The 15,401-nt window shown below is 40.3% G+C and overlaps 2 protein-coding genes across 2 annotated transcripts; both read right to left on the reverse strand.

Annotated features, from left to right (window-relative positions):
* Window positions 1–2,546: 2,546 nt before the first annotated feature.
* On the reverse strand, window positions 2,547–6,249 carry LOC125787626 (uncharacterized). The gene is made up of 6 exons (XM_049472076.1): window positions 6,227–6,249; window positions 5,880–6,058; window positions 5,179–5,291; window positions 4,772–4,836; window positions 4,265–4,443; window positions 2,547–3,924 (listed from the first exon to the last, which is right to left on the reverse strand). Exons 1-6 carry the CDS (start codon window positions 6,247–6,249, stop codon window positions 3,833–3,835), a joined length of 651 nt encoding a protein of 216 aa, XP_049328033.1. The 3' UTR covers window positions 2,547–3,832.
* On the reverse strand, window positions 6,210–8,405 carry LOC111197088 (GATA zinc finger domain-containing protein 14-like). Its single transcript, XM_049472077.1, has 3 exons — window positions 8,392–8,405; window positions 6,549–8,179; window positions 6,210–6,274 (listed from the first exon to the last, which is right to left on the reverse strand). Exons 1-2 carry the CDS (start codon window positions 8,403–8,405, stop codon window positions 6,598–6,600), a joined length of 1,596 nt encoding a protein of 531 aa, XP_049328034.1. The 3' UTR covers window positions 6,210–6,274; window positions 6,549–6,597.
* Between the last annotated feature and the right edge of the window lie 6,996 nt (window positions 8,406–15,401).

The following is a 15,401-nucleotide window of genomic DNA, read 5'->3' on the forward strand; positions in this document are numbered from 1 at the left end:
TAATATCAAAGCCGTATAGAGAGAGAGAGTCTAATATCAGAGCCGTATAGAGAGAGGGAGTCTAATATCAGAGCCGTATAGAGAGAGAAAGAGTCTAATATCAGAGCCGTATAGAGAGAGAGTCTAATATCAAAGCCGTATAGAGAGAGAGTCTAATATCAAAGCCGTATAGAGAGAGAGAGTCTAATATCAGAGCCGTATAGAGAGAGGGAGTCTAATATCAGAGCCGTATAGAGAGAGAAAGAGTCTAATATCGGAGCCGTATATAGAGAGAGTCTAATATCAGGGCTATATAGAGAGAGAGTCTAATATCAGAGCCGTATAGAGAGAGAGTCTAATATCAGAGCCGTATAGAGAGAGAAAGAGTCTAATATCGGAGCCATATATAGAGAGACTCTAATATCAGGGCTATATAGAGAGTCTAATATCAAAGCTGTATAGAGAGAGAGTCTAATATCAAAGCCGTATAGAGAGAGAGAGTCTAATATCAGAGCCGTATAGAGAGAGGGAGTCTAATATCAGAGCCGTATAGAGAGAGAAAGAGTCTAATATCGGAGCCGTATAGAGAGAGAGCCTAATATCAGAGCCTTATAGAGAGAGAGTATAATATCAGAGCCGTATAGAGAGAGAGAGTCTAATATCAGAGCCGTATAGAGAGAGAGAGTCTAATAACAGAGACGTATAGAGAGAGAGAGTGACTAATATCAAAGCCGTATAGAGAGAGAGTCTAATATCAGAGCCTTATAGAGAGAGTCTAATATCAGAGCCGTATAGAGAGAGAGTCTAATATCGGAGCCGTATAGAGAGAGAAAGAGTCTAATATCGGAGCCGTATATAGAGAGAGTCTAATATCAGAGCCGTATAGAGAGAGAAAGTCTAATATCAGAGCCGTATAGAGAGAGAGTCTAATATCAGAGCCGAATAGAGAGAGAGTCTAATATCAGAGCCGTATAGAGAGAGAGAGTCTAATATCGGAGCCGTATATAGAGAGAGTCTAATATCAGAGCCGTATAGAGAGAGAGAGTCTAATATCAGAGCCGTATAGAGAGAGGGAGTCTAATATCAGAGCCGTATAGAGAGAGAAAGTCTAATATCAGAGCCGTATAGAGAGAGAAAGTCTAATATCAGAGCTGTATAGAGAGAGTCTAATATCAGAGCCGTATAGAGAAAGAGTCTAATATCAGAGCCGTATAGAGAGTCTAATATCAGAGCTGTATATAGAGAGAGTCTAATATCAGAGCCGTATAGAGAGAGAGTCTAATATCAGAGCCGTATAGAGAGAGAGTCTAATATCAGAGCCGTATAGAGAGAGAGTCTAATATCAGAGCCGTATAGAGAGAGAGTCTAATATCAGAGCCGTATAGAGAGAGAGTCTAATATCAGAGCCGTATAGAGAGAGAGTCTAATATCAGAGCCGTATAGAGAGAGAGTCTAATATCAGAGCCGTATAGAGAGAGAGTCTAATATCAGAGCCGTATAGAGAGAGAGTCTAATATCAGAGCCGTATAGAGAGAGAGTCTAATATCAGAGCCGTATAGAGAGAGAGGGTCTAATATCAGAGCCGTATAGAGAGAGAGTCTTATATCAGAGCCGTATAGAGAGAGAGAGTCTAATATCAGAGCCGTATAGAGAGAGAGTCTAATATCAGAGCTGTATAGAGAGAGAGTCTAATATCAGAGCTGTATAGAGAGAGAGAGTCTAATATCAGAGCCGTATAGAGAGAGAGTCTAATATCAGAGCCGTATAGAGAGAGAGGGTCTAATATCAGAGCCGTATAGAGAGAGAGTCTAATATCAGAGCCGTATAGAGAGAGAGTCTAATATCAGAGCTGTATAGAGAGAGAGTCTAATATCAGAGCCGTATAGAGAGAGTCTAATATCAAAGCCGTATAGAGAGAGAGTCTAATATCAAAGCCGTTTAGAGTACTCAAAGAAGTTGGTTAAAATACCCACAATGATATTATATTTACATATCGCAGTTCAACATTCATGCCATGATTCAGCACTTTTTGTTGGTTACCCTTGCACACTTCACTTATTTTTTTATTTGTTTCCACGAATGTCCCAGACATGCTCAGCGATTGTACCAGGAGATCTGTAAACTACAATGGTAACAGTTTTGTTTTGGATCACCAGAGATTTATCAGTTATCATTTCTGCACTTGCTTCAGGATCTCCCTCTAAGACCTTGTGTATTTTGCATTATACATTATCTCAGCTTCTGAACGACTATGCAAAAACAGGATATACAGGTTGTGTGGGGTGGAAGTATTGCACACCTTTCTGCATATATTCTCTTCTGTATGTGCATTATTAAAAAAAATAATGTGTTAACTAAGTTTATGTGCACTTATCATCAAATAAATGAAGACAACAACTGCTACCAGAAATAATACATGATTAAACATTTTGACTGATACATACATTTATACATTCATTTTACATACATTACATACATTCATTTTAACTATACATAACAGATGAAAATATGAGGACTGAATTACATGGTTTATTTAACCTATTCAAAACAGTATAGAGCTTTAATCAATACTTATCATGCTACATAGAAAATGTGTTTGTATATAATTATATATATTACAGTTTTTCAATAAATATGTAAATCAATTATGATAGTACTTCAGTGCATTCTGGTTTGGCTACATATAAAGATACAGAGAATATTAATTCAGAAATAGATCAATACTAATATAAAGGTAAATAAATAGGCCTACAGTGCGATTGCTACAGCATTTCGTTGCATACAGTTTTCCATTAACACTTCCATTAACGACTTTAGACAGACAAGTTTAACTTCTGTTTGAGTGCTTTTGGTTTCAAACCATAGGAACACACTGGGAAAATTCCAATAACTCAGTGAACATGGCTTCAATTCGGAAAGTCAGGACTTAACAAAAACACTGGAAAATACGAGTTTGTGGTGATGTTCATGTGCACTCATCTTGTAAATACAATATGTCCATCTTGAATCCAGCATTAGGCTTTGGAATGCAGCTGTTGTGTGATCTACGCATCTGCAGTCTGAGTATGTAAATTAAAAGTTAACTAAAAAATGAATCATAAATATGTAAGGGTTATACTTATACTTTGATTAAAATACACAAGCAGATATTGAACATCTCTGTTCTCATGCACAGTAGGGGTAGAACATTTATATCAGACATTTATATCAAGAATATGTGTTCCTGACAAATATCTGACCAATCAACGAACACCCACATGTATTAACTGATATATTCCTTACTACTCTTCTGCTGCAGATACAAACCAAGTCAAATTATACCAATGTCAAAATAAAAACAAGACTACAGATTTCAAACAAATCTTAGCAACTGAGGGCCCAGAATGGTCCAGCAGACTAAGTCCTGGTAATGCAGCTTGCCATCAGCCCTGAGAAAGCACAACTGGCCCTGCTCTCTCTAGGTGGGTAGATGGCGCTCTCTCTCCACAGCACTCCTCGGGTGATGTAGATCAGCACAAGCTGATGTAGCAGCAGTTCAAAAAGAGGCGGAGTCTGACTTTACATGTAACAGAGGAGGCGTGTGTTAGTCTTCACTCTCCTGGTGTTGTAGCATCACTAGTGATAGGGGGAGTCCTAACAAGTGAGTTGGGTAATTGGCCTTGTGACTTGGAAAAAAAATATATAAAAAATAATACAAAAAAATTTTAAAAAGAGCTTTAGTTTGCTGTCCATTGTTTTGTCTTATGAGGGATTAGTTTATGAGGGAGTGCAGACGGTATTTTACTCTATAGAGAGGAGAAAATCCAGACAGAAGAACCTGGTTTCTTTTCCTGAATCCCAAACATAGTTATCATCAGCTGGACCATGTGACCAGAAGTGACATGGTTACTGTGAAGGTTGCAGTAAACATGCTGATCTTGCTGCTGATTTCACCTGATGATATTACTGTGTTGCAACAAAAATGAAAAAAAGTTAATTAATTACATACTGCATTATTTTGCATAAAATGAAACATAAAAATTGTCATTTTAGTTTTGTCTAAATATAAGATTTGTGGAAACATATGCTCAGAAATATCTTTACTGCACATTTAACTGGCTGTTACTGTTCTGTTAACCCTGTGTTTGTGGAGTTGTGTAGCTGAGGAGATTTTACAGTACAACCAGCCTGTTTTAAAGGGTAATGGTGTCCGATGACTTTTGCCACATCCCTGAAAGCTAAAGCTTTTGATGTTGCTGAATTCAACAGAAGCAATTCTCTCCTTAACCAGCAAAAAGTGACTTACCCGTGCCATTCACTGTGATCTGTGAGGTGAAGATCTGAAAGGGGAGGGTGTTGTTTTTAGCTGCTTTAATTAAAGTTTGTGCGATCTGGGTGCTGTTGGGAAGTGCAGCAGACGACCCAAAAAAGACGTCCATCTGATTCAGAATCCTCGTTTGACCTGTCATGCTGAGACCTCCATTACTGTGTAGACAATAAATAACGGAAAGTGAAAGACTGAATCAAATCTTATATGACATGACAGGATTTGCTGTTCTGTTGATCTGCTGTTTTAATGTTCTGCTGTTTTACTGTACTGATGTTTGGATGTTCTGTAGCTCTGCTTTTCTGCTGTTATTCTGATCTGCTGTTATTCGGTTCTGTAGCTCTGCTGATTTTATGATCTACTGTTTTGCTGTTCGCTGATCTGCTATTCTGATGTTCTGTTGTTCTGATTTTCTGCTGATCTGCTTAATTTGTACACACACAAAAACACACACACACACACAAACACACACACAAAATTATGTACCTGAAATTTGAAATTATCAAGCTGCTGAACGCTGAAGGGAAGTCAGCTGTGAAAAAAGGTTCAAGCTAGGGGAATAAATAAAGAAATACTGTGTTAAAGATCAATAAATACAACTTTATAAATTAATATTCATATATTAGAAATATAAAACACATATTGTTGGTTAAAGCAGGTCTTTCAAAACTAAGTTCATGTTTATTTTATGTGTTTTGTGCAATTTTAGCTCTAAGTACCACCACCACCAATCTTTAAACATCTTTATAGCAACAGTAATGTTTAAGTAACTTAAAAAGTATATTCCCATTTTGAAGTGTATGTTCAGTCCTTCTGAGAATGATAACTATGATATATTTTTAAACATGTTATTGAGCAATTTCGACATTACTAAGAACGTATGTTTTACTTACACTTGTTTTGATGATTATTGACCTGTTGGTAAATAAGTCTGAGGTGGAGTCTGAAAGAGCTGTTACAAATGTACCATTTGTCAGGAATATAACAGGGAGCATCTGCGGTACACCTAGAAAAATAAAGACACACATTTTTGGTAGAATAGGTCAGGATTATTTAATGCGTTTTACACAATTTTAGCTTAGTAGCACCACTATTCTAAAAACAAACAAAAAAAAAACGACTTCAGTTTATTAGAGAGCATAAAGATTGGAGCAGATTTGGAGCTGGGGATTTGCTGCAGTTGGTCCAGTCTAGGTTCACCAACGCTTAAGAGTTTTTATCTAATAAAAAGCTCCCAGAAAGTATGATCCACCAAGCTGCATCCCAAATCAGTTTTATTAAACTACACTTAGTCCCAGATATCAAAATTATGTTGGCCCACATCCTCCATTTTTAAGGGGCTCACTTTGTGCCAGAACAGATGAGCCACATTTCAATATGTTGGCTTTTGGCTCACATGTGATTTGCCAGCAGAGCCATGCCTTTGACTGGAGAGGGCCATATCTGCATTCTATCTGCGGTTAGTCTGAAATCCTGCTGTGCAAGTCAGGACCCTGAGATTTCCAAGTTCTACGCAGTGCAAGAAAAACATTTCTCTCTTCAGTGGGAGAAACAAGAACAACCGCGTATAGTTTGGCGTAGGAGTTCTACTCACTGAGGACTGTGATGCTAGCAGGGTCCACTGTCAAGTTGAATCCTGAGCTTGTGTTTGAAATTGCCCCTTTCAGAGTGTCCACAATGTCTGCAGTAGCTGGAACAGGCTTTGTGGAATTCTCGTTAAATATCAGCTGAACATCTGCTTCAACATTTGACTCAGCACGGGTGGGCGAAGGTCTGAGAGAGGGATAGAAGTCTTTACTAAAAATGGGAGTTTGAACAGAAGAGTTTGACCACTACAATAGAGTGAAGGGCACTACTTGAGAAAGGGTCTATAACTAAAAATGGAAAACATTTCACAAGTATACATTAAAGTAAGACCACTCACGAGAAAGATAGCACAACGGTCCTGATGAAGAGACCCCCATATTTCTTTTTGTAGACGACATCAAACTAGAAAGAAATTTGTATTGTCAGTCAGGAGTACCACTGTTAGAAATTTTGTATAGTCTTTAACTGAAAAGAATAATGAAATGATGAGTGATGAGCTATGATTAAAGCCTGTTTATATCAGCTGTATATAGTTTATATATGTTGTATGTCATATATGTTGTGTATATATGCTGAATATTTTTTAGATTTTTGTAGTAGATTCTCCTGGTAAAAAAGTGAAAGGTTCATGTCTGTTTTAATAAGTATTCTAGTTGTATTGTAGTTTGACACTCACTGATGCCGCCACTGTAACAGCCAGAGCCTGGAACTCCTTACTCTCAGGGTTACTCAGGGCCACAGTATACACTATCTGGATTACAAGCTGCAGGCCAATGGCTGGAGGAGGGCGAGTTGGTGCAGGTGTCGTTATTGCTATTGTAGTTGTAATTGTTGTTATTGGAGGATTTGTAGTGGTTGTTGTAGTAGTTGTTGGAGTAGAAGTGGTTGTAGTAGTTGTTGGAGTAGAAGTTGTTGTAGTAGTAGTTGTGGTAGTTGCTGGTGTAGCAGTTTTGGTAGTTGCTGGTGTAGAAGTTGTGGTAGTTGCTGGTGTAGCAGTTGTGGTAGTTGCTGGTGTAGCAGTTGTGGTAGTTGCTGGTGTAGAAGTTGTGGTAGTTGCTGGTGTAGTAGTTGTGGTAGTTGCTGGTGTAGACGTTGTGGTAGTTGTTGGTGTAGCAGATTTGGTAGTTGCTGGTGTAGAAGTTGTGGTAGTTGCTGGTGTAGCAGTTGTGGTAGTTGCTGGTGTAGCAGTTGTGGTAGTTGCTGGTGTAGCAGTTGCAGTGGTTGCTGGTGTAGAAGTTGTGGTAGTTGCTGGTGTAGCAGTTGTGGTAGTTGCTGGTGTAGAAGTTGTGGTAGTTGCTGGTGTAGAAGTTGTGGTAGTTGCTGGTGTAGCAGTTGTGGTAGTTGCTGGTGTAGAAGTTGTGGTAGTTGCTGGTGTAGCAGTTGTGGTAATTGCTGGTCCAGACGTTGTGGTAGTTGCTGGTGCAGACGTTGTGGGAGTTGCTGTTGTAGCAATTGTGGTAGTTGCTTGTGTAGAAGTTGTGGTAGTTGCTGGTGTAGCAGTTTTGGTAGTTGCTGGTGTAGAAGTTGTGGTAGTTGCTGGTGTAGCAGTTGTGGTAGTTGCTGGTGTAGAAGTTGTGGTAGTTGTTGGTGTAGCAGTTGTGGTAGTTGCTGGTGTAGAAGTTGTGGTAGTTGCTGGTGTAGTAGTTGTGGTAGTTGCTGGTGTAGACGTTGTGGTAGTTGTTGGTGTAGCAGTTTTGGTAGTTGCTGGTGTAGAAGTTGTGGTAGTTGCTGGTGTAGCAGTTGTGGTAGTTGCTGGTGTAGCAGTTGTGGTAGTTGCTGGTGTAGCACTTGTGGTAGTTGCTGGTGTAGCAGTTGCAGTGGTTGCTGGTGTAGAAGTTGTGGTAGTTGCTGGTGTAGCAGTTGTGGTAGTTGCTGGTGTAGAAGTTGTGGTAGTTGCTGGTGTAGAAGTTGTGGTAGTTGCTGGTGTAGAAGTTGTGGTAATTGCTGGTGCAGACGTTGTGGTAGTTGCTGGTGCAGACGTTGTGGGAGTTGCTGTTGTAGCAATTGTGGTAGTTGCTGGTGTAGACGTTGTGGTAGTTGCTGGTGTAGCAGTTGTGGTAGTTGCTGGTGTAGCAGTTGTGGTAGTTGCTGGTGTAGCAGTTGTGGTAGTTACTTGTGTAAACGTTGTGGTAGTTGCTGGTGTAGATGTTGTGGTAGTTGCTGGTGTAGAAGTTGTGGTAGTTACTTGTGTAAACGTTGTGGTAGTTGCTGGTGTAGATGTTGTGGTAGTTGCTGGTGTAGAAGTTGTGGTAGTTGCTGGTGTAGCAATTGTGGTAGTTGCTGGTGTAGCAGTTGTTGCTGTTCTTACTGTTTAATAAAAAATATAAGACTAATGTTCTTCAAAGAAAATTATGCAGTTAGTTTTTAAGAATTTTTGACTATTCTGCGTTATTCACAACATTAAACATACTGGCTGTTTGACAGTTCTGTACAATCAATCAATCAATTTATACCAAACCAATGCTGATGCTCTAGTAAAGCCAGGACCTCTAGAACAATCAGCAGTTCAAAATTCCAACTAGGCAAATACCATCAATCGCATTGACCTACCTGTAGCTCCTGTAATCTCAAAACTTGTATTTGCATAAAGTATGGTGTTAATGATTGCAGTGTCATTGGGAAGATTATCTCTGAACTCTAAATCCATGTTTGTGATGATTGATCCAGCGCTACAGACCAAATAAAATAAAAAACACAAGTTATCAGCAAAGAGATACATAGAGCATATTGTAATAAACAGTGATACAAATTAGAGATAAAATTTGAAATTTGACATTAGTAATTTAATACTCACACAAAATTAATGACAGTTAGACTGTGGAAACTGGTGAATGTTGCTTTGAAGACTGGTTCAAACTGTAAATCAACAAATTAAATCAACATTTATTTTAACATGCAATTCCAAATGAATTCTCAATTTTTTACATAAAAATAATAATAGAGTAGGAATAATGTCACTCAAAGAGTTTAGTACATATTGCATACCTGTGATTTAACACGTTGTGCTCGATCAATAAAGACAGCTGAGGCTGAGTTTAACAGGTCAGGAATAAAGGTCTCACTTGTTGTAAAACTGACTTTACTAACTGATTTTGTAGAGACAACAAAAGAAAGAAAAAAGACACAACATACAAAATAGTTAGAGATATATACTAATAGTTTCAAGTAAATGTATTAGTATAAGTAAGTGTTACTGTTTTTGCTATTGAGCGTTTGAGTGGTTTTGAGAAAGTGTGTGTTTTTACTAACCAAATGTTCAGAAAAATGTATCCAGACATCATTAACAACGTAGATTAAGAGAAAAAAAGATAATAGATAGATAGATAGATAGATAGATAGATAGATAGATAGATAGATAGATAGATAGATAGATAGATAGATAGATAGATAGATAGATGTTATCTGATTAATACTGCTATCAGCACATGCTTAGGGTTACAGTATCGTTATTGGACATGAAAAAGTCCAGTGCCAACCCTAGTTACAAGCAAAGAATCGATTAGGGGACTCTATCGTGATAAAATCTAAATAAACCTGTCTGTTTTAACTGGTCTAAATAGTACTGGTGTGAAAACAACCTAAGACACTGAAAGCTGTGTACAGCCCACTGCACATGAATGTTAACTGTTGATGGTCCAGGTTTAATACCTGTAATAACTGTTGCAGAATCTGCTGTAGTCATCCCTGAAGATGATAGTTCAGTGAAAACTGTAGTTTTTGAATCTGCTGTAAGTGTTGTTTTTGGTTCTTCTGCTAAAGCAGTACTTGTATGAACAATTGATTCTGTTGGCAGCTCTTTTGTTAGACTTGGCATGGATTGTACAGTTGAAGCAGTACTTGACTGAAGGTTGGAGTCTGTTGTTGATTTGGTTATGGAAGAGATAGTAGTTTCAGTAGTAGGAGCAGCAGCACTTGACTGGTAAATGGTGTCTGTTATGGGTTCTACCATGGATGCTGTGGTTGATTCACTATTTAGAACAGTACTTGAGATCAATTCAACAGTGAAATCTATAGTGGTTTTAACAGAGAGAGCAGTACTAGACTGCATATTTAAATCCGTTGTTGCTTCCAGAATAACAACTAACGATGAGTCGGCAGCTGTAGTAGAGTCAACAGTTGGAGCTGCACTTGTTTGGAGGGTGGTGTCTATAGTTTGTTCTAATGTAGAAGTTGTAGATTCAACTCTTGGAAAAGAAGATGACTGGATAGTTGAGTTCACTGTCTGTTCTGCTGTTATATGTGTTGTTGATTCAACAGCTGGAGCACTGGATTGGACGGTGGAGTCTATGGTTTGTTCTGCAGTTATATGTGTTGTTGATTCAACAGTTGGAGCACTGCTATATTTGGTGGTGGAATCTGTGATCTGTTCTGCTGTTATATGTGTTGTTGCTTCAACAGTTGGAGCACTGCTGTATTTGGTGGTGGAATCTGTGATCTGTTCTGCTGTTATATCGGTTGTTCGTTCAACAGTTGGAGCACTGCTGGATTGGGTGGTGGAATTCATGGTCTGTTCTGCTGTTATATGTATTGTTGCTTCAACAGTTGGAGCACTGCTGTATTTGGTGGTGGAATCCGTGGTCTGTTCTACTGTTATATCTGTTGTTGATTCAACAGTTGGAGCACTGGACTGGACGGTGGAGTCTGTAGTCTGTTCTGCTGTTATATCTGTTGTTGATTCAACAGTTGGAGCACTGCTGGATTGGATGGTGGAGCCTGTGGTCTGTTCTACTGTTATATCTGTTGTTGATTCAACAGGTGGAGCACTGTTGGATTGGGTGATGGAATTTGTGGTCCGTTCTGCTGTTATATGTGTTGTTGGTTCAACAGATGGAGCACTGCTGGATTGGGTGGTGGAATCCGTGGTCTGTTCTGCTGTTATATCTGTTGTAGATTCAACAGTTGAAGCACTGGATTGGTGTGTGGAGTCTGTGGTCTGTTCTGTTGTTATATCTGTTGTTGGTTCAAAAGTTGGAGAACTGGATTGGATGGTGGAGTCTGTAGCCTGTTCTGCTCTTATACCTGTTGTTGAGTCAACAATTGAAGCACTGGATTGGAAGGTGGAGTCTGTGGTCTGTTCTGTTATATCTGTTGTTGGTTCAAAAGTTGGAGCACTGGATTGGATGGTGGAGTCTGTCATCTGTTCTGCTGTTATATCTGTTGTTGGTTCAACAGTTGGAGTACTGGATTGGATGATGTAGTCTGTGGTCTGTTCTGCTGTTATATCTGTTGTTGGTTCAACAGGTGGAGCACTGGATTGGACAGTGGAGTCTGTAGTCTGTTCTGCTGTTATATCTGTTGTTGGTTCAACAGTTGGAGCACTGAATTGGACAGTAGAGTCCGTAGTCTGTTCTGCTGTTATATATGTTGTTAATTCAAAAGTTGGCGCACTGGATTGGAAGGTGGAGTCTGTAGTCTGTTCTGCTGTTATATCTGTTGTTGGTTCAACTGTTGGAGCACTGGATTGGAGGGTGGAGTCTGTGGTCTGTTCTGCTGTTATATCTGTTAATTCAATACTTGGAGCACTGGATTGGATGATGGAGTCTGTAGTCTGTTCTGCTGTTATATCTGTTGTTGGTTCAACTGTTGGAGCACTGGATTGGAAGGTGGAATCTGTAGTCTGTTCTGCTGTTATATCTGTTGTTGAGTCAACAGTTGGAGCACTGGATTGGAAGGTGGAGTCTGTAGTCTGTTCTGCTGTTATATCTGTTGTTGATTCAACAGTTGGAGCACTGCTGGATTGGATGGTGGAGCCTGTGGTCTGTTCTACTGTTATATCTGTTGTTGATTCAACAGGTGGAGCACTGTTGGATTGTGTGATGGAATTTGTGGTCCGTTCTGCTGTTATATGTGTTGTTGGTTCAACAGATGGAGCACTGCTGGATTGGTTGGTGGAATCCGTGGTCTGTTCTGCTGTTATATCTGTTGTTGATTCAACAGTTGAAGCACTGGATTGGTGTGTGGAGTCTGTGGTCTGTTCTGTTGTTATATCTGTTGTTGGTTCAAAAGTTGGAGAACTGGATTGGATGGTGGAGTCTGTAGCCTGTTCTGCTGTTATACCTGTTGTTGAGTCAACAGTTGAAGCACTGGATTGGAAGGTGGAGTCTGTGGTCTGTTCTGTTATATCTGTTGTTGGTTCAAAAGTTGGAGCACTGGATTGGATGGTGGAGTCTGTCATCTGTTCTGCTGTTATATCTGTTGTTGGTTCAACAGTTGAAGTACTGGATTGGATGATGTAGTCTGTGGTCTGTTCTGCTGTTATATCTGTTGTTGGTTCAACAGGTGGAGCACTGGATTGGACAGTGGAGTCTGTAGTCTGTTCTGCTGTTATATCTGTTGTTGGTTCAACAGTTAGAGCACTGGATTGGACAGCAGAGTCTGTAGTCTGTTCTGCTGTTATATATGTTGTTAATTCAAAAGTTGGCGCACTGGATTGGAAGGTGGAGTCTGTAGTCTGTTCTGCTGTTATATCTGTTGTTGGTTCAACTGTTGGAGCACTGGATTGGAGGGTGGAGTCTGTCATCTGTTCTGCTGTTATATCTGTTGTTGGTTCAACAGTTGGAGTACTGGATTGGATGATGTAGTCTGTGGTCTGTTCTGCTGTTATATCTGTTGTTGGTTCAACAGGTGGAGCACTGGATTGGACAGTGGAGTCTGTAGTCTGTTCTGCTGTTATATCTGTTGTTGGTTCAACAGTTGGAGCACTGGATTGGACAGCAGAGTCTGTAGTCTGTTCTGCTGTTATATCTGTTGTTGGTTCAACTGTTGGAGCACTGGATTGGAAGGTGGAGTCTGTAGTCTGTTCTGCTGTTATATCTGTTGTTGAGTCAACAGTTGGAGCACTGGATTGGAAGGTGGAGTCTGTAGTCTGTTCTGCTGTTATATCTGTTGTTGGTTCAACTGTTGGAGCACTGGATTGGAAGGTGGAATCTGTAGTCTGTTCTGCTGTTATATCTGTTGTTGAGTCAACAGTTGGAGCACTGGATTGGAAGGTGGAGTCTGTAGTCTGTTCTGCTGTTATATCTGTTGTTGATTCAACAGTTGGAGCACTGCTGGATTGGATGGTGGAGCCTGTGGTCTGTTCTACTGTTATATCTGTTGTTGATTCAACAGGTGGAGCACTGTTGGATTGGGTGATGGAATTTGTGGTCCGTTCTGCTGTTATATGTGTTGTTGGTTCAACAGATGGAGCACTGCTGGATTGGGTGGTGGAATCCGTGGTCTGTTCTGCTGTTATATCTGTTGTTGATTCAACAGTTGAAGCACTGGATTGGTGTGTGGAGTCTGTGGTCTGTTCTGTTGTTATATCTGTTGTTGGTTCAAAAGTTGGAGAACTGGATTGGATGGTGGAGTCTGTAGCCTGTTCTGCTGTTATACCTGTTGTTGAGTCAACAGTTGAAGCACTGGATTGGAAGGTGGAGTCTGTGGTCTGTTCTGTTATATCTGTTGTTGGTTCAAAAGTTGGAGCACTGGATTGGATGGTGGAGTCTGTCATCTGTTCTGCTGTTATATCTGTTGTTGGTTCAACAGTTGGAGTACTGGATTGGATGATGTAGTCTGTGGTCTGTTCTGCTGTTATATCTGTTGTTGGTTCAACAGGTGGAGCACTGGATTGGACAGTGGAGTCTGTAGTCTGTTCTGCTGTTATATCTGTTGTTGGTTCAACAGTTGGAGCACTGGATTGGACAGTAGAGTCTGTAGTCTGTTCTGCTGTTATATATGTTGTTAATTCAAAAGTTGGCGCACTGGATTGGAAGGTGGAGTCTGTAGTCTGTTCTGCTGTTATATCTGTTGTTGATTCAACAGTTGGAGCACTGCTGGATTGGATGGTGGAGCCTGTGGTCTGTTCTACTGTTATATCTGTTGTTGATTCAACAGGTGGAGCACTGTTGGATTGGGTGATGGAATTTGTGGTCCGTTCTGCTGTTATATGTGTTGTTGGTTCAACAGATGGAGCACTGCTGGATTGGGTGGTGGAATCCGTGGTCTGTTCTGCTGTTATATCTGTTGTTCGTTCAACTGTTGGAGCACTGGATTGGAAGGTGGAGTCTGTAGTCTGTTCTGCTGTGATATCTGTTAATTCAATACTTGGAGCACTGGATTGGATGATGGAGTCTGTAGTCTGTTCTGCTGTTATATCTGTTGTTGGTTCAACTGTTGGAGCACTGGATTGGAAGGTGGAGTCTGTAGTCTGTTCTGCTGTTATATCTGTTGTTGAGTCAACAGTTGGAGCACTGGATTGGAAGGTGGAGTCAGTAGTCTGTTCTGCTGTTATATCTGTTGTTGGTTCAACAGTTGGAGTACTGGATTGGACGGTGGAATGTGTTGTCTGTTCTGCTGTTATATCTGTTGTTGGTTCAATAGTTGAAACAGTGAATTGGCCGGTGGAGTCTGTGGTCTGTTCTGCTGTTATATCTGTTAATTCAATAGTTGGAGCACTGGATTGGGTGGTGGAGTCTGTAGTCTGTTTTGCTGTTATATCTGTTGATTCAATAGTTGGAGCACTAGATTGGAGGGTGGAGTCTGTAGTCTGTTCTGCTGTTATATCTGTTGATTCAATAGTTGGAGCACTGGATTGGGTGGTGGAGTCTGTAGTCTGTTCTGCTCTTATATCTGTTGTTGGTTCAACAGGTGGAGCACTGGATTGGAAGGTGGAGTCTGTGGTCTGTTCTGCTGTTATATCTGATGTTGATTCAACAGTTGAATCACTGGATTTGGTGGTGAAACCTTTTGTCTGTTCTGCTGTTATATCTGTTGTTGATTCAACAGTTGGAGCACTGGTTTGGACCGTGGAGTCTGTGGTCTGTTCTGCTGTTATATCTGTTAATTCAATAGTTGGAGCACTGGATTGGGTGGTGGAGTCTGTGGTCTGTTCTGCTGTCATATCTGTTGTTGATTCAACAGTTGGAGCACTGGATTGGGTGGAGGAGTCTGTAGTCTGTTCTAATGTTATATCTGTTGTTTGTTCAACAGTTGGAGCACTGGATTGGATGGTGGAGTCTGTAGTCTGTTCTCCTGTTATATCTGTTGTTAATACAACAGTTGAACCACTGGATTGGACAGTGGGGTCTGTTGTCTGTTCTGCTGTTATATCTGTTAATTCAATAGTTGGAGCACTAGATTGGAGGGTGGAGTCCGTGGTCTGTTCTGCTGTTATATCTGTTAATTTAATAGTTGGAGCACTGGATTGGGTGGTGGAGTCTGTAGTCTGTTTTGCTGTTATATCTGTTGATTCAATAGTTGGAGCACTAGATTGGAGGGTGGAGTCTGTGGTCTGTTCTGCTGTTATATCAGTTAATTCAATAGTTGGAGCACTGGATTGGGTGGTGGAGTCTGTAGTCTGTTCTGCTCTTATATCTGTTGTTGGTTCAACAGGTGGAGGACTGGATTGGAGGGTGGAGTCTGTGGTCTGTTCTGCTGTTATATCTGTTGTTGGTTCAATAGTTGGAGCACTGGATTGGCCGGTGGAATCTGTGGTTTGTTCTGCTGTTATATCTGTTGTTGGTTCAACAGGTGGAGCACTGGATTGGAA

The sequence above is a fragment of the Astyanax mexicanus genome, chromosome 25 (genome assembly GCF_023375975.1).
Source record: "Astyanax mexicanus isolate ESR-SI-001 chromosome 25, AstMex3_surface, whole genome shotgun sequence".
NCBI lineage: Eukaryota > Metazoa > Chordata > Actinopteri > Characiformes > Acestrorhamphidae > Astyanax > Astyanax mexicanus.

Bases quoted from the DNA above. Each gene is read 5' to 3' on its own strand.
- LOC125787626 (XM_049472076.1), bottom strand. From the start codon at position 6,249: ATGGGGGTCTCTTCATCAGGACC. The intron at 6,059-6,226 runs GTTGTGCTATCT...TCCCTCTCTCAG, and splicing joins GGGGTCTCTTCATCAGGACC to ACCTTCGCCCACCCGTGCTG. The intron at 4,837-5,178 runs GTAAGTAAAACA...TTATTCCCCTAG, and splicing joins CAATAATCATCAAAACAAGT to CTTGAACCTTTTTTCACAGC.